Here is a 23,127-nt window from a genome sequence, read left to right on the forward strand (position 1 = left end):
CTCTTAGAAGCTGAAAAACATGTTTTTAAATATATCATGTTAATGACCCAAAATAAATCCTTTACCTGAGATTTAATGAATCTTTTAAGATTGATTATTTTATCATTTTTAAATCAGTAATTGTTAGATCCTGTTAAAGCTTTGCACTTATTTGGTGTGGCAAAACAACCCAGCAGTGACAGAAACACTTTAGAAGCGATTGACAATTGTCTCTACTATTTATTTTATATAATTTTGTAATAAACTACAGGTCAAGATGTTTACTACTGTTACTGTTGGGATTAAAGGTATTTTAGTTTTCATTATTATTTTTTTACGGAAGATTATTTTTGTTTTGTCTTTCTATGTTGAAAAAAATTAAGGTGCAAAGTATCATTCAAGAGTTTTCAAGTTCAAATGATGTCTTGCTATGTTATATTTTGACTTTTTAAACTTAGCTTTAGTTACCTATAATAACCTTTGTTAGGAGAAGAAACTGTGAACTTTTTCCTTTTCAAAATGAAACAGAAAAAAGTACTCACCCAAGTTTGAGGATCGAATAGAAAGATAAAAATCAGTGCACAGCCATCTAGAATTAAAAACAAATACAACATAATCGCGCAGCTAACCTGCACGGCAAAAAGGATGATCCGTCTGTCTGTTAGAAAAAGCATGATTCATGAATAACATCGTGCAATATTAAACTTACCTTTGCAAAACTAAGACAATTAGATTTTCATACTTTTAAACTTTACATATGTTATTCAAATTATTTAAACAAAAAAGCTATTTGATTATTAACCATTTTTAATGAATGAATGGAACAAACTCAGACACGTTTCCCTGGACTTGAATACGTGCATGTCCTGCAACAGAAAACAACAATCACATTAGACATTTATTTAGAAAATACCAACAATGAGAGTTTGGCAGCAGATCTCACATCTGTTACTATTTCACCCTAATATGTTTTTTTTGTATAATGTAAATATCAGCTATGTCTAAAACAGTCAAAGTCACAGTACAGCTAAAAGATTTTAAAGTATCTTGAATGCATTAAAGTATTTTAGTAATTCATTTATACATTAACAAATTGCAAGTGATGCAGTGCCTACCTGAGTTTATTATGCATTTAGATCCCTACTGTAACACGACATCAGACTTTATATATTGGTTGGTTGGAGGTCCTTTAAGGATTGAAGGTTGTGTGTACAGGTGCAATGTACTGCAGGTTCGCACATGCATGCATGCAGTGTTTTTTCTTTTTTCCTTTTTGTGACAGGCACAGTGTTGGGGAGTAACGGAATACATGTACCGCCGTTACGTATTTAAAATACAAAATATGAGTAACTGTATTCCGTTACAGTTACCGTTTAAAAGGGTGGTATTCAGAATACAGTTACTTTGTTGAAATAAATGGATACTTTCTTGTTTCATTTTGTCGCGGGTCAGGACTGTTTGGGTTTTGTTTGACAGCTACGTTCTGTTGTTCCAGGCGGCAGCGTTACGGTTGCCATGGTTACAGGGCGACGCTCTCTCTCTCTCTCTGCGACTGTGTGTTTCCTGGGTGAGAGAGCGCCTTTTCGTTGTTGTTGTTGTTGCTAAGCTAACAGGCAGAATGCTACAAGCATAGCTCTAAAGAATGTAGCATCATGGGCAGTATAGTCCGTGTTGCAGGGAGAATGGACTGCCATACACGTTATGTGTCTGTGAGCGCGAGGAGGGAGAAAAAGGGGAGTGGAAAGGTACGAGTTTTTAAACGGGAGCTGGAAGCATGTAAATATAATAATAACCACTTCAGCCAAGAAGAGTGCCTGACGAGCCCAGTTGTAAGTAAGCTATTAAGACTCGACTGTACACCGTGTTCGTGTTTTCCTCCGAAAACAATAAGTTCCGTTGGAGCAGCCTTTCAACGCCTCTCTCTGTCTCTCGCAAGAAAAGTTGACCCACACAACAAAGTAAAGCTATTTTTCGACTACGAGCCGACAGGGACCCCGCCGTATTAGTCAGAGGTCCCTTTACTACAGTTCGGAGTCGCGGACCTTCAGTAACAGTAATAAATCACACAGCAATAGTACATTCACGTTGTTGTAAAAAGCATGATAATATATTAAGTAATCCAAAGTATTCAGAATACGTTACTGTCATTGAGTAACGTAACGGAATACGTTACAGAATACATTTTGGGGCATGTATTCTGTATTCTGTAATGGAATACATTTTAAAAGTAACCTTCCCAACACTGGACAGGCATGCCTGGAGTAGCTTCGCATAGATGTCCAGTCTTTTACTATCTAACCAAAAGCCTATTTTGACAGCCAAAAATTCTTCTGCTCAGGAAAAAACAAAGTGGCTGTAAAAAATTGTTTATTATGTTCATTATAAGTAATAAATCCAGTGAGCAGTATGCTACTTGTTCTACAGAATTCTTTACAACAGAGGTTTCTCCACATGCGCCCTGCTAACTGTTAAAAGAGAAACCATAAGAACACACTGAGTTTAAACTCTATAAAATGCACTTTATTGTTACACCAATGAAATAATATTAGCCAGTAAATCTTATCTCACTGTTAATTAATCAGCGTAATTCTGTTTTTTATTCTAAGTACTTCATAAATGATTCAATCCAACACATACAGATAAGAAACAATTTCTTTTTACAACGACAAGCAATTTGAGACTTTCTTCCAGTTTCTAATATTAGAGAAAATATCTTAGCCAGCACCTCCTCACATTCTTATCAAACTAGCAAAAACTGAAACTGAGTTTCAGTCCTTTTTTAGTCTTTTCTGATTTCATTGCTGCTATTGATCTTGACATTTTCATCTAAAGGCTTCAAGCTTTAGTTGGTGTAACAGTTTAGTTTCTTTTTCTTGCCACCAACACCGAACAAAAACAAGCTCCAGCGAACCAAGTGAATTGTCCAAAACAAACACACATGCTGGAGTTCAAGAACAAAAACACAGTTCAGGAGGCCAGCCCGGAGGCTGACAACTAAGAAGTCCAGGACAATTCATCTTCTGAGAACGGCCACGTTGGCGACACAGATCCAAAAGCCGACCGCGCGGAAGGCAGCGGTGGCGAAGGGGAAACAGTTCAGGGGGCCGACCGTGCGGACAGCAGCGGCGGCGACGGGGAAACAGTTCAGGCGGCCGACCGTGCGGACAGCAACGGCGGTGGCGACACAAGTCCGGAGGCCGGCCGCGCGGAAGGTAGCGGCGGCGCTTGGGAGGTCATCCATATCGACGATGACGCACAACAAGCGGCCTGGCAGATGACCGCCGATGTCGAGGCGGCAGTTCGGGACCTGAAGGTGGCATGGCCTTCGCAGCACCAGACGAGACGGAAGCAGAGGCTGGACCAGGCGCGGCTGAAGCGGAGGCTGATGGTGATGGAACCGGGCCAGGCGAGGCTGAAGGTGATGGAGCCGGGCCAGGCGAAGATGTTGGAGCTGCAGCAGGCGGCTGGACGGGCTCCTCGGGCCCTCCAGCTGACGAGGCAGGAAGCTGGACGGGCTCCTCGGGCCCTCCAGCTGACGAGGCAGGAAGCTGGCTAGGTTCCCCTGAACCTCCAACTGACGAGGCAGGAAGCTGGACGGGCTCCTCGGGCCCTCCAGCTAACGAGGCAGGAAGCTGTCTAGGTTCCCCTGAACCTCCAGCTGACGAGTCTTGGGGCTGGACGGGCTCCTCGGGCCCTCCAGCTGACGAGGCAGGAAGCTGGCCAGGTTCCCCTGAACCTCCAGCTGACGAGTTTTGGGGCTGGACGGGCTCCTCGGGCCCTCCAGCTGACGAGGCAGGAGGCCTGACGGGCTCCTCGGGCCCTCCAGCGAAAACAGTCTCTGGACCAGTGGGCACCGGGGCCCCTGGAACACACAGGTCGGAACCAGCAGGCGCACAGGCCTCTGGCAGGAACAAAGCAGACTGCAGCTGCACAGAGCATTGACTCAGCTCAGGCAGCGACAGCCGGGTGCAGTCCTCAGCCGGCTTCTTAATCTCCAGGGGTCCAGAGTCGGCTGGGGGCTGAAACCCAGCCTCTGGGGAGGCCCTGGAGTGCGTCACAGTCTCTGAACTGGCCAGCTGTTGAGGACTGATTACAATATTGGGTGGTTTGTCTCTCTGCTTGGAATGAACAGATGAAAAATAGTTCTTTTCGGGTTGGATTGACTCAACTTGTTGTACAGGAGGAGTTGGTGAAGACGATGGCTGAGCTGATAATAAGGCTGATGAGTCTCCTACCAACTGAGCTATTGACTGGGCTATGGACTGTAACATGGTGTCTAATAAGTCTGGCTGTGACTGTAACTGGGCTATGGGTAGTGAGGCTGAATGAGATGGAGGTGACGGCTGGGCAGCTAACTGAGCTTCTGGCTGGGAAGCTAACTGAGGTAAAGACAGCTGAGCAGGAGAATGAACAGGCAACAAACAGGTCTCCTTGTCATCTGTTGCACAAAACAAGGCCCCTGAATAAACTGTCCCACAGTCCAAAACAGAAAAAGGGTCCTTCTCACTCACCAAAGCCGGCAGTACTGAAGTCCTAATATCCGGCTGTGGGGTGACGCGCTGACGGCGCGATCGTCGCTTCCTCCCTGCCGACTGCTCTGGCGGGCCGGGCAAAACCTCCGGCGGGCCGGGCAAAACATTCACCGCCGGGCTGGGTTGGGAAGCGGTAGCGGCTGGAGGGTGGAGGTGAAGTTCGTTAAGAATGAAGTCTTGTGCGAGCGGGTGAAGAGAGTCTAGTAGCCAGGAGTGAGCAGAAATTAGCTGCTGTAGCCTGGCTTCTACAGCGCGGTGAAACTCCTCTCCCTCACGTTCGAGCCACAGGTTGACCAACCTTGAAATGGAGTCGATTACTTCCTCCCGAAACTCCTGGGAAGGTGCGGATGCTGCTGGGTCCATGTTTGGTCGGCTCGTACTGTCACGGCTGGCGGGTTGAGCCGTGTGGTGTGGAGGAAAAGGAGGACCCAAAATGCAGACAGCCGACTGATGATATGAGTGAGAGTTTATTTACAGGTGACAGTGGCAGGAACAGACAACGAATCATGAGACATACTAACGGAAACCTAAACTGGGAAAACTAAAGAACAACTAGAAATCCTCAGGACACAGGGTGAAAGCCAGAGAGACGCAGACTGACGGAGGATACCAAAAACGCAGAGATACACGGATGAACGCAGACAAGCCGACAACGAACACAGACCGACACCCACTATATATACACACACACGCACACAGGGTAATCGGGTAATCGCACACAGGAGGGAAGAACAGCTGATCTGAATACACATGATGACTGGAGGACACAAGCTGAACACAATGACAACAGACACAGACCGTCAGAATAGAACAGGAAATCCAGAACACGAGCCTTCAAAGTAAAGCAGGAAACACACAGACTGATTTACAACACAACACGGGGACATGACCAGAGCACCAAGGACAGACACCGGTAGGGCTGAATATACACCAAACTTCAGGTTCAACCCTAAACTAGTACAAAATCAGAATAAACACAAGGCACAAAAATGAACTTCAAGGAAACACAAAACGCTGGGTCAAAATGACCCAGGACCATGACATTTACCTCATAATAAATGAAATACGTTGAGGCAACTCTTTCTGTTATTCAGCTGTAATTTGACACTTAAAAAAACATCAAAAGTTAGAAAGTTCTTATCTCAAGACGACTCTAACATCGCGTTGTTACAGTTACCAATTACCACATCCAGAAGTTGTAGTACCAGCATACGTTCAGCATCAGCAGGGAGAGATAACGTATTTTAAGCCAAGAAGATGCTAGTGAACAAGGAAGGTTCCATCTATCTGGACCATGTGCAAACTGATAATATTCTTTTTTAGGGCTGTCAAAATTGAGAACAATCAAAACAACTGCTGTATAATGCCCTGCGCTATTTTTGGTTAATTGGTCACATGACTCCATCACATGACTTAAATGCGTCATTGTTTTAGAAAGTCTGTGTTCTCGAGTGTCCACGCTGCGCCGCTGCTCAGTTTTGAAATGTATGCGTTTTCGAGAGCGTTTTCAAAACGCTGCGTTTTTCCTTGAGGAAAAAGGTCTGGACGGGAGAAAACGCATTAGTGTGGTTGTAGCCTAAGGCAAACAGGTCCACCAAGGATGCAATTTCCCCTGCCCATCTCTCTGTTCTGCATCACCTGGAGAATCTTGGGAATTCAGTAAGGATGTTCTTCACTGATTTCAGATTGGCTTTTAATACCATTATTCCAGAAATCCTTAAATATCAAATCAAATGAAAATGTATTTCTATAGCACATTATAATACAACAAAGTTGACCAAAGTGCTTCACAGTCGGTCAGAGCAATAGCATAAGACAACAATATGGGTAAACGGCATAACTAGCCACGAAATAACCAACTAGTTTGAATCCTAAGCTCAGAAGAAGGTCAATAAAAACTCTTAAGTGTGCTGTCTTAGTGCTATGGCGAGGTCTAAATTTAGACTGAAATTTTTCATTGATACCATTAGTGTCAGGAAAGGTCTGAAGTTGTTTTATTGACGCCTTTTCCAGAATTTTGGATATAGGAGGGAGTTTGGAGATCAGTCTGTAATTAGTTAGAGAACTAGGGTCAAGATTGTTTTTCTTTATAATGGGGTGAAAGACAGAATGCTTAAATACTGACGGTACACAACCTAATGACAGTGATAGTTTCAATAAAAGTTGGATACAGGGACCAATAGTGGTCAAAGCTTCCATAAGAAAATGAGAGGGAAGGATATCATGGGAGAGATTAGAGATTTTGAGATGATCAGTTATAGCTATTAAATCAGAATCAGTGGCTCAAACTGTTGAAAGCCAGTCAAGCATTCAGGGACTGGGTCAGAAACTAACAATGACTGAGATGAGAGAGATGCTCTCAGAACTGAAATTTTGTCATTTAAAAAGCTTGAAAAATGTTCAAAAAGTACAGGGGACTATCGCAGTGAGATAGCTTATATAATCCAGTGGGACAGCCTCTGTTTAGACAGCTCTACTTCTAGTTGGATAAGCAAAGCAGACAAACAGCTGGTCGCATAAACATACATTCTATCCTTCCGGCGCCCCCCGTGTGCGGCAGCCTGTTACAGCAGCTCTGCTCATTCTGAGTTTCTTTCTTTCTTATCTTTTTTCTCGTAATTTTTTTATAACTAACGTATTAGTAATTAGACTCTGCAACCATGTTCTACCGTTTTGTGCTAGTCCTGGTCGTTTTTCTCAGTTTATTTCTACTTTTTTCACCCGTGTCTGGGGACCCAGAGCAGAGATCCTTTGTTTACAGTAAGGATCAGCTGTTAGCGCTGAGTCCTGCAGCGGTACTGCCGGCGGACAGACCCGATATTCCCAGCGAGCTGAGGAGGAAAAGACGGGGGTGTCGTGCTGGGAAGGAGCGCCGTCGCCCGAGAAGGAGACGTTATCGACCATCTCTTCCTTCTGTAATTATTGGAAACGTAAGATCTTTGCCCAATAAGATGGATGAGCTCATGTCGCTAACCTGGTCACAGAGGGAGTACCGGCAATGTAGCATCATGATGCTAACGGAGTCGTGGCTAACATCGCTAACTCCGGACACAAGCGTGACACTACCGGGATTCCAGCTGCTGCGAGCGGACAGGACCAGAGACAGCGGTAAGAGGAAAGGAGGGGGACTGGCAGTTTTTGTGAACGACAGATGGTGTAACCCTGGGCACATCACTGTAAAAGAGCAACTCTGCAGCAGAGACATTGAGCTGTTAGCCGTTAGCATGCGTCCGTACTACCTGCCCCGGGAGTTCCCTGCTCCCCCCCACCCCCAACAACAGCATCCAATACACACTCAACACAAGGCTCCAGCCTGTCTCTCTCAACCACCCAGGTTAGGAGGGAACTGAGGAGGATTAATGGCAAGAAGGCAGCGGGTCCAGATGGCATCAGCTCGAGGGTCGTCAGGTCCTGCGCGGACCAACTGTGTGGGGTGATGGAGCACCTCTTCAACCTGAGCCTGAGGTTGGGAAGAGTTCCACAGCTCTGGAAAACCTCCTGTGTTGTACCAGTGCCAAAGACTTCACGCCCTAAGGACCTCAACAGCTACAGGCCGGTGGCTCTGACATCCCACCTGATGAAGACCCTGGAGCGGTTGGTCCTGGCTCAGCTTCGGCGCCTAATAAGCTCATCACTGGACCCACTTCAGTTTGCCTACCAGCCTGGCATTGGAGCGGATGATGCCGTCATTCACCTCCTACATCGTTCCCTCGCTCACCTGGAGACCGCTGGAAGCACTGTGAGAATCATGTTCTTTGATTTCTCCAGTGCCTTCAACACCATTCTTCCCTCGGTTCTAAAGGACAAGCTGGTGAACTCTGGAGTGGACCATCACCTCACTACCTGGATCCTGGACTACCTCACCGACCGACCACAGTATGTGAGGACTCAGGGCTGTGTGTCGGACAGGGTCGTCTGCAGTACGGGGGCCCCACAGGGAACGGTTCTGGCTCCGTTCCTCTTCACCATCTACACTGCAGACTTCTCCCACAATTCCACCCAGTGCTTCCTGCAGAAGTTCTCTGATGACTCTGCAATAGTCGGCCTCATCACTGATGGGGACGACAAGGAGTACAGAGGTCTGACCCAAGACTTTGTGGACTGGTGCCAGCTGAACTACCTCCAGATCAACGCCAGTAAAACCAAGGAACTGGTGGTAGACTTCCGCAGGCACAAGCATTCTCCACTGCAACCACTGAACATCCAAGGTATGGACATTGAGGCTGTGGACAGCTACAGGTACCTTGGTGTTCATCTGAACAATAGACTGGACTGGACTCATAACTCAGATGCCCTCTACAGGAAAGGGCAGAGCAGGCTGTACCTGCTGCGGAGACTCAGGTCGTTTGGGGTGGAGGGCCCACTCCTGAAGAAATTCTATGACTCTGTTGTGGCTTCTGCTATCTTTTATGGTGTGGTCTGCTGGGGCGGCAGCATCTCTGCTGGGGACAGGAAGAGACTGAACAGGGTGATCCGAAGGGCCAGCTCTGTTCTAGGATGCCCTCTGGACCCAGTGGAGGTGGTGAGTGACAGGAGAACGGCGGCTAAGCTGTCATCCCTGATGGACAACATCTCCCACCCCATGCAGCAGACTGTGACAGCACTGAGCAGCTCCTTCAGTGGGAGACTGCGGCACCCACGGTGTGGGACGGAGAGATTTCGCAGGTCTTTCCTCCCCACTGCTGTCAGACTCCATAATAAAGACTTTAACTGATCAAGCACACACATCCATACATATGCAATAATACTAAGTGCAATAATCCTTTCTGTCATCGTTGTATTTTTACTCAGTTGTATATAGTATTTGTATTTGTATTCTATTTTTATCTTATTGTATATTTATTTTATTTTATTCTACTGTATATAGTATTTTATTTTATTCTATTCTGTACAGTTGTGTACTGTATTTATTCTTATTGTATTCTAATTTTTGCCTCATAACTTTTGCACTGTCCACTTCCTGCTGTGACAAAACAAATTTCCCACGTGTGGGACTAATGAAGGTTATCTTATCTTATCTTATCTTATTCTGAGTGCGCTCAATGTAGGTGCGTAGCACAAGCACTGGACAAAGAATGCATCCTTCTTTACTCCTCAGATGTAAAAGGAGGGGAGCAAAAGCTCAGCATCTCAAACTCCATTGAGCTATAAGATGCAGGCATGATCTTGGGAAAATAGGCAGCATTTGGACACAATACGACCTTCTGGCCATCAGGAGAGAACTGTGTGCAGGAGGGATGCACAGACAGCACATGAAGGTCACCCACTCACTTTGCTGAAGCCAAAGCGAGAAGTAATGCAGTAATATGAGAGAAATTTCATATCCACAAACTCAATAGGTTCAAATGGGGTCTAGAAAGGGCCTCCAGCACCAAAGACAAGTCCAGTGCTTGGGACACTGGACTTAAGCGCGGGTCTAGTAGATGCGGGCCCAGCACTATGAATTGTCGCTATCACACTAGGTGGCAGACCCTTAGCAGTCACCTGTTGAGATTAAATAATTTGCAGCGCCTCAATAATGCTATGCTTTTTATTAATGATAAGTGTTATAAAGTTATATAATGTAGTAAGCGGAACCTCTTTGGAGGCAACAGAGGGGTAAAAGCAGCATCTCCTTGCCGTTGGACCCCTTCTCCACTTGGAACCAGCTAGGAGGGCTGAGGCTTCTTCCTCGTGGGCGTCGGGTCCCGCCAGAGGCCCGATGGTGGGCCTTTGCTCCAGGCCAACTGACGTGGAGCTCGGACCGAAGGTTGTGCTTGCGCTGGCGGCACACCCACTGCAGCAGTGGGTGCCGGTCTCTTGCCAGTCGACAGAGGAGTGGCAGGCCTGTGAGAGCTAGCTGCAGGCTTGGTCTTCGTCTGATGTCTGGGGATGAAATCGCGCAGAGCTTCTGTCTGCTTCTTCCTCAGATGAAATCTAGTCTGAATGGCTTCAAGTGAATGTCGGAATAACCCAGCCACAGACACTGGTTTGTCCAGATTTACAGTCATGTCCCTATCTGGGACGTCAGAGAGGGTCAGCCGCAGGTGCCTCTGGACGACAACTGTTGAAGCCAGTGTGTTTGCAGGGGAATGCATCACCTGCCTGACCCAGCTCATTCTGCCTGAGCATTTGTGACGCACAGAGGATGTAATTCATGGCGACTCTGACCTCGTTAAGAAGAGGTGCCAGCGGACTGTCAACACGAACCAGAGATCCAAGCTCCACCAGGCACATTGGCTGGTACATCTGGAGTGTGGTGACGGAGGTCATGGCAGAGCTGTGCTGGCCTGAGCCCGACAAATCTTCTCCAGGTGCGAAGCAGAGAATCTGCAGTGATTGGACGGCAGAGTTGCACGGCCGCAGACACCATGGTCATGGGACGGGGCCAGATAAGCAGCCAGAGACGGCTCCATAGGGGGTCGGTTAGCTAAGCTAGCCTTGTCTGCGCCGTCCAACTCCATGTGCTGTACATAGCTGGGCACAGTGACGGGGGTTGACAGAGGTTTGTCCCATGATGCTGTTAGCTCGCACACAAAGTCTGGAAACATGTGAAGGTGGTTTTTGGCTGTTGCGGGCTCCTGTGGGAAGAAAAAAAACAGCTTCTGAGCTGGTGGAGAAGAGGACCAGTCCACCTGCAGTTTTTAAGCAGCATGGCGAAACAAAAAAGGGGAAAAAGAGAGGGTGTCAGTGTGGCAGACCGGCGCAGCATTGGCGGCCCATTGGGTCGACAATGAGCTCTCCTGCTCATGGAGCAACCATGGATGTCCAGGCCGATGTCCAGCATGTCGGGCTTCAACCCAGCCTGAACTCCGCCAGCGCTCCTGCATGGTTCCAGCCGGTCATTGGCTAACCCATCAACATATTCCATGTGGTCAGCCCAGCTAATTGCGGGGACAGCGACAGGATAATCCTCGGTCCTGGAAAGGAGAGGGTCATGCCGTGTGACAGCCGAGCGTCCCAGCACTTTTTCCACCCGTCTTTTCAGGGCCTGCTGGCAACAAAACGCACAGGCTTCAGGCTCCGTCAACGCTCACCTAGCGTGGACAATAACCAGGCAGACAAGGCAGGCATCGGGCTGGTCGCTGTCGTGCAAAGAGAAACCGCATCCCTGAGGACAGGGGCGAACAGAAGATTTCTGCTTTGCTCGCTTTGGTTTGGAGTCCATTCCAAAACGCAAAGCAAAAAGCTGCACAGGAAAACTCGAAATTTGCGCTCCGCGGGCAACCTACACACCAACTGCGTGGTGGAGGCTAACACCAACAGGGGCAGTTAAGCTAAATTCAAGTCGGCAGACCCCGGAGCTAACTAGCAGCAGACGGCTAGCCCAACACAGCAGAGGTGTTCTCAGCAAGGTGAAGAGCGTAAGAACTGAGCGATGACTGCGATGACAGCGGTTATATGTGCAGACGGAGCCGTGTGTCATCTGTCTTAAAGCCGTGAATAAAGATTTCTTCAGCCAGGACATGCAAGGGTGTGATATCCCATACCACTGAGTTGTACCGAGTGAATCAACTGAAAGGGAACTTTCTTGCACCTTTGTGCTGTGAAGGCAACTGTACAATGACAATAAATAAATTTCTAAGTTCTCAAAGGCCTGTTACAAAAAACAACAAAAACAGTAAGCTACGTTCAAGCCACCATCTTCTACTTTTTGCATTTCCAGTTTATCTGTCAAATCAATTCTTACAAAATATTCATTTTCGCGAATTTTTGACTTTAATCTTCAAAATTCTGCGTTTTCTTGTTTGTCTTCAGGCTCCGGCGGCATTTCTTTAACCTTGAATGGCACATTTCATTCAGCGACATCTTTTCTTTTTCCTCAGTTTTCCAGTTCAGAAACAGCCATTCTGACTTCTCTGAAACACCCAACCCTACTTCTTACAATATTGCTTGAGTAAACTTCCTGTAAGTATGACTTTGTTCTGCGCTCCACAGCGATGACTTTTGGGACATCTTGACATTTTCAGTGATCCTCTGTGTATTCAGGAAGCAAGTCACACTGCAAGCTCCAGAATGAGCAACAGTCTCATCAGCCCTCATTAGGCCGTGACGTTAAAGGTCACACACACACTGGGAAAGCTTGTTATGCGGCACCCAGCATGCAGTTCACATACACAGCATCAAAGGGATTTATTAGGTATGTCTTATGAGGGAGTTTTTCATCATTGCCATTAAACAACTCTGCAATTACTTTGGAACTAGAGTACGCTGTACCATTGTGATATTTGAGACAATGATATGATTTACTTTAAATGGCTGTCCTGGTTAATTATAAACAAGTAGAGCATACCCAATGGAAAACATGAGATTGTTTGAAAGCAAAAAGATAAATAAATAAATCTCTGCAGACGGGCTCTGTGGACAACTCACAACCCACTGAGGGAAAAGCTTCATTGCTCATATGTTTAATGAGCTTTTATTGTGAAATCAGCTGCTACAAAGTTTAGAGGACTTTGAAACTTTTTTTTAACTTCAGGCATCATCATCATCATCATCATCACATTCAAGGACAAATGTCTAACCCTAACATTAAGAGCATTTTCATTTCTCTGCTTTCCTCCAAAAAATCCACATTTCCATATTCTGGAACTCAGCTGAACAAATTAGAAACGATCACTGATACTTATTAATAGAATTATTGTTAGAAACACTTTATATATCTCCAGGTTTTAGACTAGTGTCCAAATAAAAGAAAAAGAAGAAGTTGCAGCAGTAACTGTTACTGTTATTTTCCAAGTTTTATCATTTCACAACTTTACTTGTTGATAGTTGGGACAGATTTTGTTTAAAACAAACATGTTTTTCATGCCAGTCTATAGAGATAATGTGCTGAAGGTCACTGTCAATAATGATGCTCTGTGACTGAAAGCAATTACTGATCCCTGTGGAGCTGCTCTTTAAACAGCTGATGGACGCCCATGAGGACTTGGCTTTGTTCCTCTGTGTCTCACTCCCTTTGTGCAACTTAAAAAAAAAAACAAAAACAACTTTTGCCAGAGTTTCCATGAGGCTACCACAAACATGAAAACTTTATTCTTGGAGACAGGAGGGCATAAGGATGACATTTTCACTCTCAGAAAGTATCAAATTTTCTGTATATGATTTGCTTTTCAAGAAAAGCCCAGTTATCCTAACAGCTCCTTAACCCTCCGGTTGTGTTCACCCCCCGCCCCCCTTACTTTAGTGTTCCCGGTCAGTTTTAACAACTCTTAAATTAACATAAGAAACATTTTTTCATCACCAAATTCAGTTTCCCATTCCCATTCATTTTCTATGGTGGTCACTTTCGACCAGCACAGATGTAACAAAGTTTATTAAAACACTCAAAATTCAACGAAGGAGGTGCTCATCACTTTCATATGTTCAAGTGCACAGTGTGGAGGATGACCTCAGGCCTCGAGGCAGTCAGATGTAAAACACAATATTTATGACTTTTTTAATTTTGACCCAAACACGACAGGAAGGTTAATGGAAGTTACTGGGTAGATGATTGCTGAGCTTGCTGGAGGTGCAGGTGACCGGGACCTGCGGTGGAAGTGCCTGATGATGGAGGTTGAGCAGGTCTTCTGACTGTTTCTTCAGTAGGGTCAGGGTCAGTGCTGATGGCATGAGGCGATGCCTGGACCCCGCAGAGGTTGCTTAGTTAGTCCACCTCCTTCAGGATGACACATCAGTGTACCATCACCAGAGGTTTGTGTGCTTCTCATTCAGTGCATGCTCTGGTCTACAAACACGTGGGGCTCCGTACAAACTACTGAGTCCCATTTTAACTTGTTGCAATGAAATTTAGGTAAACTTGTTTAGTCCATATCAGTGTGGATATCCAGTATGATCGTTTTTCCCACCTGATGTGTTTTCAAAGGCTTCCTGTAACTCTTTTGAACAGTGTATTAAAGGCTTAGGCCTAAAGATCCGTCAATGTTGTTTCCAGTTTGCTGCTTCAGTGTACACAAGCTTTATTATTTGTCACATACAACATCATACAATACAGTACAATGTGTAGTGAAATGATCCGTGTCTGTGCTGAGGACAGGCTGCAGACAAAGCCACGCCATTCCAGGGCTTTTTGGTTAGCATGAGGGGTCTAGCCAGGACCCCTACTGGATACTGGGTGGGAATCAAACTTGCAACTCCAGCTCCAAAGCCGTGCAGTCTCACCACTACCCTATCCAGCTGCAAGGGGTAAAAGATAGATGCCTGGGCCATCCCAATCTGTATCATCCCAGATTTGCTTTGCTCACTGCACATGCCTGGGGCATTTATCTTTTACTCACTTACATAAACCTTAGAGAGGAACAAGTGGTGGGAAATTTAACAAAATAAAAACCATCTGTGGGGATGACTGCAATCCAAATGAACAGCTGCTCCTCACATATTTAGACGTCTTTTCAGTCACTTAAACTGCAGCACAGATTTCTTCCCTTCTTGTTTTCTGGTAAAGAACCAACAACACAGTAAAGCATACTATTTGTCTGATAACTGCCTCGGAAATGCTCCAGTAAGCACCAACACCTCAAACACACTTTAGAGGTGTAGTTTAATTGCAGTGGTTAGATCCACCAGCTGGGCTTTGCAACATGAGAGTATCTAGAGAGCACAGATGTACATAAGAAATGAGAGCATAAAAACTTTTGCAGGAGTTCACTGACACCATCAAATAAATGAAAGTTCACTCCTTTATTGTCGTCTGTGCTGTAATACAGAGACTCCTTAGAAAAATACAAAAAATGTAAACCTGTTATAAAATATACAAAAAATACAGGGATTCAAATACAAAGGGGTATAAATTTGTGGCAGTCGTTTATATATTATAAGACACAGACATTCAACACAATCTTCAGGTGGTTCATTTACAGAGTGACTTTATGACTGTAATTCAGTTTTTTTAATATTCCTTTAGGGTGACCTTTCTTCATTCATAGTACATTTCTGTGCACTGATTCCTGCACTGCGCTCACATTTACTTTACTCGACCACAGCCTCGGTGAATAGTGATATTTAAACATCTAAAATTCCCTTTTTTAAAAACTACACCTCAGTTTTCTCTTCACCACTTTTAACCATTTAGGCCTAAGATAAAAATCTACCGTCTACATGCAAGCACGTAATGACTTTACTGAAAATGACCCAAAGGACTTTAATATTCAGAGTGGTAATAGCACTTCATTACTTTTTGTCATTCTGCTGCTGATTAAAATAAAACAAACTGTAATAAACACGTCATATTTAACAAACCATACAAAAGAGATCAAATTATAAATAAAGAACAGGCGAATGATGGGTGGCGACGAATGAACACTGTGTGTGAGAAAATTCAGATTTTTACTGAATCATGTTCGTGCTGATATTTACTACATACAGTAAACTCGTTTTTTTGACCATGAACTCATCATGTGAGGGTTAACTGAGGTCATAGATCAAGTGAGGCGTAGATTTAAGGCAATTCTCTATTAGCTTCACTTTTCAGATGTTCATTTTTTATGCAAACTGTGTTAAACACAAATATCCCCAAAAAGAAAATGGCAGAGGTAACAGATGTCATGGGGAACCTGAAATATCAAATCCATGTGTTTTATGACCGTTTGTTGTATAAGAGCACCTTTACTTGGAAAAATGTCGTAGAGTGGAGACACTTTTGCCAGGAAGGCTGATTTGGAGGATTTGGTTTGTCGGAATGTGCCGAACTCTTCTCAAAGCTTGATTTATCGTCCTGTGTTCAATCTCCCCAGAGATCTTTCGTTGGTCTTGAAGCTAATAAATGTTGAACAACAGCTCTTTCCACAGAAACGCAGGACAGGAGATTTCAGAACTGATTAGAGTCTGAACCTGAATTTGTCACAGCAAATCTAAAAACCAGCGTGCTTACTTTGGCTGAATATAGCTACTGCATTTTAAGCAAGTTCAATATTATTACAACCTATTCAATTTAGTTCCAGGGATACTTTATTCTTCTGAATCAAAATACTGCCATTACACAGCAGTTTACTACCAAGCAGACCAAACACGTTAGCCTGTTCTCAGGCTTTGTGCTAGGACGCGAGGCTACGCTGTAGCTATGGGGTAAATTTACCGCAGTGCTATAAATCAAGCTTTAGTTTGTTCTTCTTCCTCTTCGTCCCATTGTGCTCGCTCAGAAGTCAACAGATCACTTCCTGGAGAAAAGCTGGTTCTCCAGCTGTTCCAGGCGCGCGGTCATCCCAGCCAGTGGACACGTCATTAAGGAATCATAAGTACTTAACATGCACACATACACACTCACTGTATTCTGTATGTAGCAGAAGAAGAAAAATCTGGTACAGAGAGCGCAGAGGGGGGTGGGGTCACCTGCATGCTGAGCACCCCAAAAACTTTCAGCTTCTAAGCCGAAGTCACAGGGAAACAAACAACAGCTATCATGTTAATAAAAAAACACCCAGAGCAATAACAAGAGATTTAATATGCAAAGACACTGGAGTCTTTACCTGAAGGTACAGAATTACCTAATATTATGTGTTTTTGTTTTAAAGGATATGTTTCTGTGTGACCTGCTCCAGGCTGTTCATAGTGGCCTGCTGGAACTCCACCAGACTTTCACATGCACAGGGGTCCTTCACCTCAATCTCGCCCTGACTCTCCTCTGCAGAAGGAAAAATATATGAATACATATAATATTCTTTATCTGTATATACATTGTGTTAATTTCAGTTATCTTGAAGGTGCAGACATTGCTCATAAGATGCGATGAAGTGCTGTAGTTTAATTTTTTACCTGTTTAGCTTTAATGTCTACTTAGAGCTCCAAACAGGCTAAACCAATAAAGTACTATTATTAATTTTTTAACCTGAGGATTTATTGTTCGGTACAGTATTATTACACTCAGGAAAAATGTTTTGTAACTGCTTTGTTTTTAGTGCTCTTTTTCTGCAATTGTCATGTTGTAATTCTGTCAGTAGAGGGCGACAAAGAAAAGACATTGTTACAATGAATTACCAGTAAAAACCACACAAACCATCACATGAAAGTTCTGCTGAAGCTTTGACCAAAATCTTTTGTTATTAAAATGATGAATGTTATCAATTTCAGCTGTTTATGGTACAAAACTCTTCTCTAAGTGTATAAAAGGTTGTAATGTGCTTTATTTGTGCAATCAACCAATGACCTTCACCATTATATAAGCTGCATGAACCGAAGGATTCAGTAGAGAAGATTTTTAAACCATAGTAGTAAAAAAATAGAGCACCGATTTTTATATAATTATCCTCTTGGGGAGGATCCTCTCTTACTTTCAGGATGTTTTTCCTGTTTAAAACCAATTTAAGTATTAAAAAAATATTAAAAACTTAAAGAGGATTAAAAACACAGCACTCTCCCAAGGCCAGGATTTAATGCATTGTTTGCACATTCTTCATCTCTTTAATAAGTCTCATGAGGTTCACATTGGTAGTTTTTTAGGTGATAGAGCTTTTTCACTTCCTGCGGCAGAAAGCAAGCCTCAGAATATGAACCAATAATATGCTGTCAGATTAACTTGTCTGTTTACTTGCTGTTTTACACGCTGCGGTCAGGTCTAGCAGAGCATGTTACCTGGGCAGACATTGAGTTTGAGGTTTTCAGCAATGGTGCTGATGGCGGTGAAGTCAGTGGTGTAATAGAAATGCTTCTCCACAGGCTCAGACGCGATCTCACGGAGCTCATCTTCCACCGCTTTTCCAACACCCACCGCGTACATGGTGATGCCTGCGTACATGCACAGGTGTAGGGTCACATGATAACTGCTGCACTGCTTGATTCAGACACTGAGCTACAGATGCTGTTATTATCATCCTGGGTCTTACCGGCTTCTTTGGCCTTCTTGGCGTACTCGGTGATGTCATCCTGGGAGCGTCCGTCTGTGAAAACCAGCCCGATTCGTGGAATGCTGCGGCTCAGAGGACGAGCGCCTTCTGCCTCAGAGAAGCTGTTTTCCAGCATGTGCTTCAGGGCCAGGCCGGTCATCGTACCTTTCTCCATGTATTCAACCTGAACATGGACAGTAACAACATTTCGAGTCGTGTAGCTGAGCAGGGCCCAAACATGGTGCAGGTTTCATCTTTTATTCAGGATTTCATTAACTGCAGTTCACTGCTGAGGGTCTGTATGTATATGTAAAATACATGAATCTTTATGTTGACTTTAAGCGTCACACAAGTATTACAATCTCACAATACTGGCGCCACCTGTGTGTCACAGATCAGCGGGATAACTTCTCTCGTTCACTTTACAGCTGGACTTCTTTAGGAAGAAGCAAGAACTGCCCCCTGCTGGCCATTAGCAAGAATGCAGGTTTAAGTTACTTCCACTGCTTGATGTTTCAAACTGTCTGTCACGGCTACAACAAACAAACAAACAGAAGCACTACCTTCATGACTGCAGCTTTGATCTCATCAGCTGTGTGGTACATGTTGAGGGGAAACTCGGTCCTGACCCGGCTCGAGTACTGAACCAGACCGACTCTGGTACCGTGAGGAGACACGTCCAGAGAGTCGACGACCTGCAGGGACCCAGGTGAGGTGATGAATATTCAGCATTTTATTATTTTAACATTATTTGATAGTTTTTAAGATATCAGACAAAGATGTCAAGAAGTATCACTAGCTAAGATTTAATATGTAAAATATCTTTTTGCTGAATGTCCAGGACATGTTGTTTTAGTTGTTTATTATTTCTGGAGCCAAAACAAGATTTCTTCCTCCTGCAGTAATTCATATTTGATGGCATTGTTTTATTCTGTGACCGTCCTGCATGTGCAGGTATGGACATATGAAATAATACTGCAATTTGGCAGTAAAATACTCAGTGTGTTAGAAAATACTTCCAACCTGGTTAACAAACTTTTTGACAAGCTCAAAGTTTTGAGGGCGGACACTCTTTGAGCCGTCGATCAGAAGCACCAGGTCGATGTTTGCAGACTTGCAGGCTGAAGAAGAACAAGACAAACAAAGGACGGGAGGTTTAATTATTTAATTTATTTCACTCTGAAAAATATGATTAAAGAAATCAAGACATGAAATACTAAACAAACACTGCAACACAAATACCACAGTAAAAAAATGTGACATGAGTCAGTGCAGTGGGCAGAGCTGCAGAGTTTACTAGTAACTTTCCAAAAGTGGAGTTACTCAGTTTGTGTGGAGGTAAAGTTATGGAGCTGAATGTATAATCATTGGATTTTACATCGTGTATATATTCTGCTATTAGGGAGACGTATGTTGTTGTCATCACAGTTTATGTCAGTAAGGAAGTTGGATAAATACAAACTGATTAAATAAGAGTGAGCTTCTTCCAGAAAAGCTCAGAAAAGCTGGAGCGATGCTGAAGAGCATTTTTGCTTTATTTTGGGTATTATTTTATTTTTTCTTTTCTTTTTCCAAGGTGAACTTTTGTACTGTTTACGTCATTGAAATAAAATGAACAAAACAAAACAGGGTAAGGAAGCTCAGTTTTACTGAGTTATTATTAATATTAATATAATATTATTGTTGTTGTCGTCATAGTGACTAAGGATTGCTCTCAGATGTCTGCAGCAGTTGGAAAGCAGGTTTGGAGCGTAGCTCTTGAAGCGATGATACAGTGGCTTGAACATGAGAGTATCTAGAGCCCCCTTGAACTTTTCCACATTTTGTCACATTACAGCCACAAACATGAATCAATGTTATTGGAATTCCAGGTGAAAGACCAACACAAAGTGGTGCACACGTGAGAAGTGGAACCAAAATCATACATGATTCCAAACATTTTTTACAAATAAATAACTGCAAAGTGGGGTGTACGCAATTATTCAGCCCCCTGAGTCAATACTTTGTAGAACCAGCTTTTGCTGCAGTTACAGCTGCTGTCTCTCTGCCTCAGAATGTGATGTGAAGCTTACTGGCAGGTACGCTGGTATTCGCTCGCCCTCCCAGGAGGAATAAAACAATCCCAACATCTTTGTCCAGCTCGTTTCATCCAGACATAACTGAGCTGTTTTTAACATCAGTTTGAGATCATTGTACATCTTTATTTCCTTTCCTGAGACGTAACCTCTGCTCGGGGCCTGAATGTTTTTTCCTTTCACTGAGAGTCACCTGATCAACGTCCAGCTGCCACTGAAATGCCCTGAATCTTTATCCTCCTCTTTAATACATTTCTTATGCTTTGGCTTAAAATATAGTGAAGCTCAGCAGTGCAGGTTAATAATTTATCTTTGAGCTTTGTTGTCGTAGACTGATTTAATAAAAAGACAGCATTTTTTCTGAAGTTTTTTGAGTCTTTTTCCCCACACCTGCAGCATTTCTGCTGGTTCACACAGGAGCTAGCATCTTAATCCTGAAGCAGCTCTCTCTGCACAGAGTGCTGAGTTTCTTAAACTAACTCAGGGCTGCTGAAACAGGACAGAGGATTTTACATTTGCACAGATGATGACTTACTGCCGCAGCTCTTGCCGTCGTCCTGTAGCAGCTGTCCCTCGGGGCAGATGCAGTGATAAGAGCCTGGAGTGCTCACACACTGGTACTCACAGCCGTGCTCCACTGTGTTACACATGTTCATGTCTGACAACAAACAGACAGAAAGCACATATTACACCATAGCAGAGAGAGACACATGCAAAAAACTGTTCACCCGCAAGTAATGCACAACAACTAAAGGCTTAGTGAACAGGTGTGGAAGACTTGACCTCGGGGAGGTCAACACTTATCTTTGCTGCTAGATTATGGTGAAAACCACCTCCTCATTAATCCTTCCATATGTTCACCTACACAAACCTTTTGAAGAATTGATGCTGTTCATCGAAAGGCTCGAGTAAGTAAACAGTATGTACTCGAGTATGTAAAAGGAACAAATGCACAAGATTTATAAAACAAACTAAAGCTGACCTATAAGAAACTGTTTTGTTTTCATAATCACTGAAAACTGAATTAAAATGTGATTAATCGAGCAGCCTTCACACATGGTGTCAACCTGGGAATCGACACCACGGCCATTAAGCAGCAGAGCTCCATCAGCCCGTTCCTGCCTGTTTGTTTAATGTAGAGGATGATATTACAAACTAAATGAACATGCCAGTCCTCATTAAAGTGTGCGAAATAACTTTTCTTGGATAATAAGTAGTTCCATAAGAAATGTATCTAGAATTTATATCCATCCATCAATGGAGAGCTGAACTCAGCACCTTTGGTTGGCCTAGCAGAGCGAATCAGCAGCTCAGTGACATCTTTTAGTGCCCCCCCCCCCCCCCCCTTTTTTTTTTTTTACTGTTTGGAAGCAAACAGTAAAACAAACATTTTTATTGGGTGCACTATGTAATAAACACAAGCAGGGTTTTCATGTGAGATTCACTGACTTGTGCAGGTCTTCTTGTCCTTGTTGAGTTTGAATCCTTTGTTACAGTCACAGGTGAAAATGCCCGGAGCGCTGACACAGATCTGCTCACAGTCGTGCTTTCCCTCAGCACACAGGTCAATGGCTGAGTAACACACACACACACACACACACACACACACACACACACACACACACACACACACACACACACACACACACACACACACACACACACACACGTTATTCCCAATTTATAACGTTATAGTGAGTGAATGTGACTCTAAGTGTCTAGTTTTACTCTGCATGTGTTAAATAAAAGTGATGTTTCCAAAACAGAGACCCAGATGGACTCAGTTTTCAGTCCTTACTTTAAAGGAGCTGGAAACAACAAGCATTTCATATTAACTCATAGAACGAACAGGAGAAAGAGCAGCCTTTTCTCTGACTGTAGGTGTGTTTCTGCAGGTGCGTGTACACCTGTGTGTATTTGCACGAGGGCTTGACTAACGTGTGCAGGTCTTCTCGTCCTCATTGAGCGTGTATCCTTTGTTGCAGTCGCAGGTGTAGACGCCCGGCGCGCTGATGCAGACTTGTTCACAGTCGTGCTTCCCCTCAGCGCACAGGTCAATGGCTGAACAACACATTGAGTGAAAGTGTGTAATTGTGATTAAGATTTTTTCTTAACATTTATCAGCGTCTGAGCCAAACAAATATACTTCTGACATCTGCTTTGGATTTTGTTCTCAGAGGTTTCCAGTAAGGGCTCAGATCGATGGACTAAATGCCAGATATTAATTTCTGGAAACGGTAGACGTCATGCAATAACCCCAAACTCTGAGATTACAGGATTTATTCAAATATAAGCACGCAATCCCCTTTTATTCATCTGGACTCCTTTAAATGACGTTTGAATCTTTGAATCTAATTTTTAATTGACTGTGAGTCACACTTATCTTATAAACTGTGTATTCAAAGCCGACTGAGAATTACTTAAAAATGTCTCCTTTCTGCTGTGAACTATAGTCACATTGTGTCTTATTCATGCTGTGTAGATGTGTACGGCTTCAGGAGAACAGGAAGTCTTTGCACCCACAAATGGTCTTAATTTTAAAGGTTCCTGATGAAGAGGTGCTCTGCTGCAGCTGTTGATGTTATTGTCTCTGCATCAGTCTGACACCTTACGCGAGGTCCTCAGTAAACGCTTCCTGCCTTCTTTTTTTTTTTTTTTTTTACCAAAGAACTGGTCCCAAAGCCAAAAGGCTGACACCAGCACTCAACACTTTGGGGCTGAAAGTCAGAACGACTAATGTCAGGA

At 43.9% G+C, this 23,127-nt stretch overlaps 1 protein-coding gene across 5 annotated transcripts in view; it reads right to left on the reverse strand.

Annotated features, from left to right (window-relative positions):
- Positions 1–15,151: 15,151 nt before the first annotated feature.
- Positions 15,152–23,127, reverse strand: part of matn4 (matrilin 4) — a 29,959-nt gene continuing 21,983 nt past the window's right edge. For 4 of the 5 annotated variants that reach the window (XM_085407626.1, XM_085407625.1, XM_085407624.1 and 1 more), the window contains 9 exons: positions 22,321–22,443; positions 21,832–21,954; positions 20,918–21,040; positions 19,331–19,428; positions 18,871–19,002; positions 18,308–18,491; positions 18,057–18,209; positions 17,005–17,109; positions 15,152–16,697 (listed from right to left, as the gene is read on the reverse strand). In XM_085407626.1, the coding sequence (XP_085263752.1) occupies positions 16,639–16,697; positions 17,005–17,109; positions 18,057–18,209; positions 18,308–18,491; positions 18,871–19,002; positions 19,331–19,428; positions 20,918–21,040; positions 21,832–21,954; positions 22,321–22,443 (1,100 nt within the window). In that variant the 3' untranslated portion in view covers positions 15,152–16,638. The remainder of the gene's footprint in view (positions 16,698–17,004; positions 17,110–18,056; positions 18,210–18,307; positions 18,492–18,870; positions 19,003–19,330; positions 19,429–20,917; positions 21,041–21,831; positions 21,955–22,320; positions 22,444–23,127) is intronic. The other variant, XM_085407627.1, reaches the window with a different exon arrangement.

This window comes from Rhamphochromis longiceps, linkage group LG5 (genome assembly GCF_057381845.1).
Source record: "Rhamphochromis longiceps isolate RC_006_pf linkage group LG5, R_longiceps_female_GT1.1, whole genome shotgun sequence".
NCBI lineage: Eukaryota > Metazoa > Chordata > Actinopteri > Cichliformes > Cichlidae > Rhamphochromis > Rhamphochromis longiceps.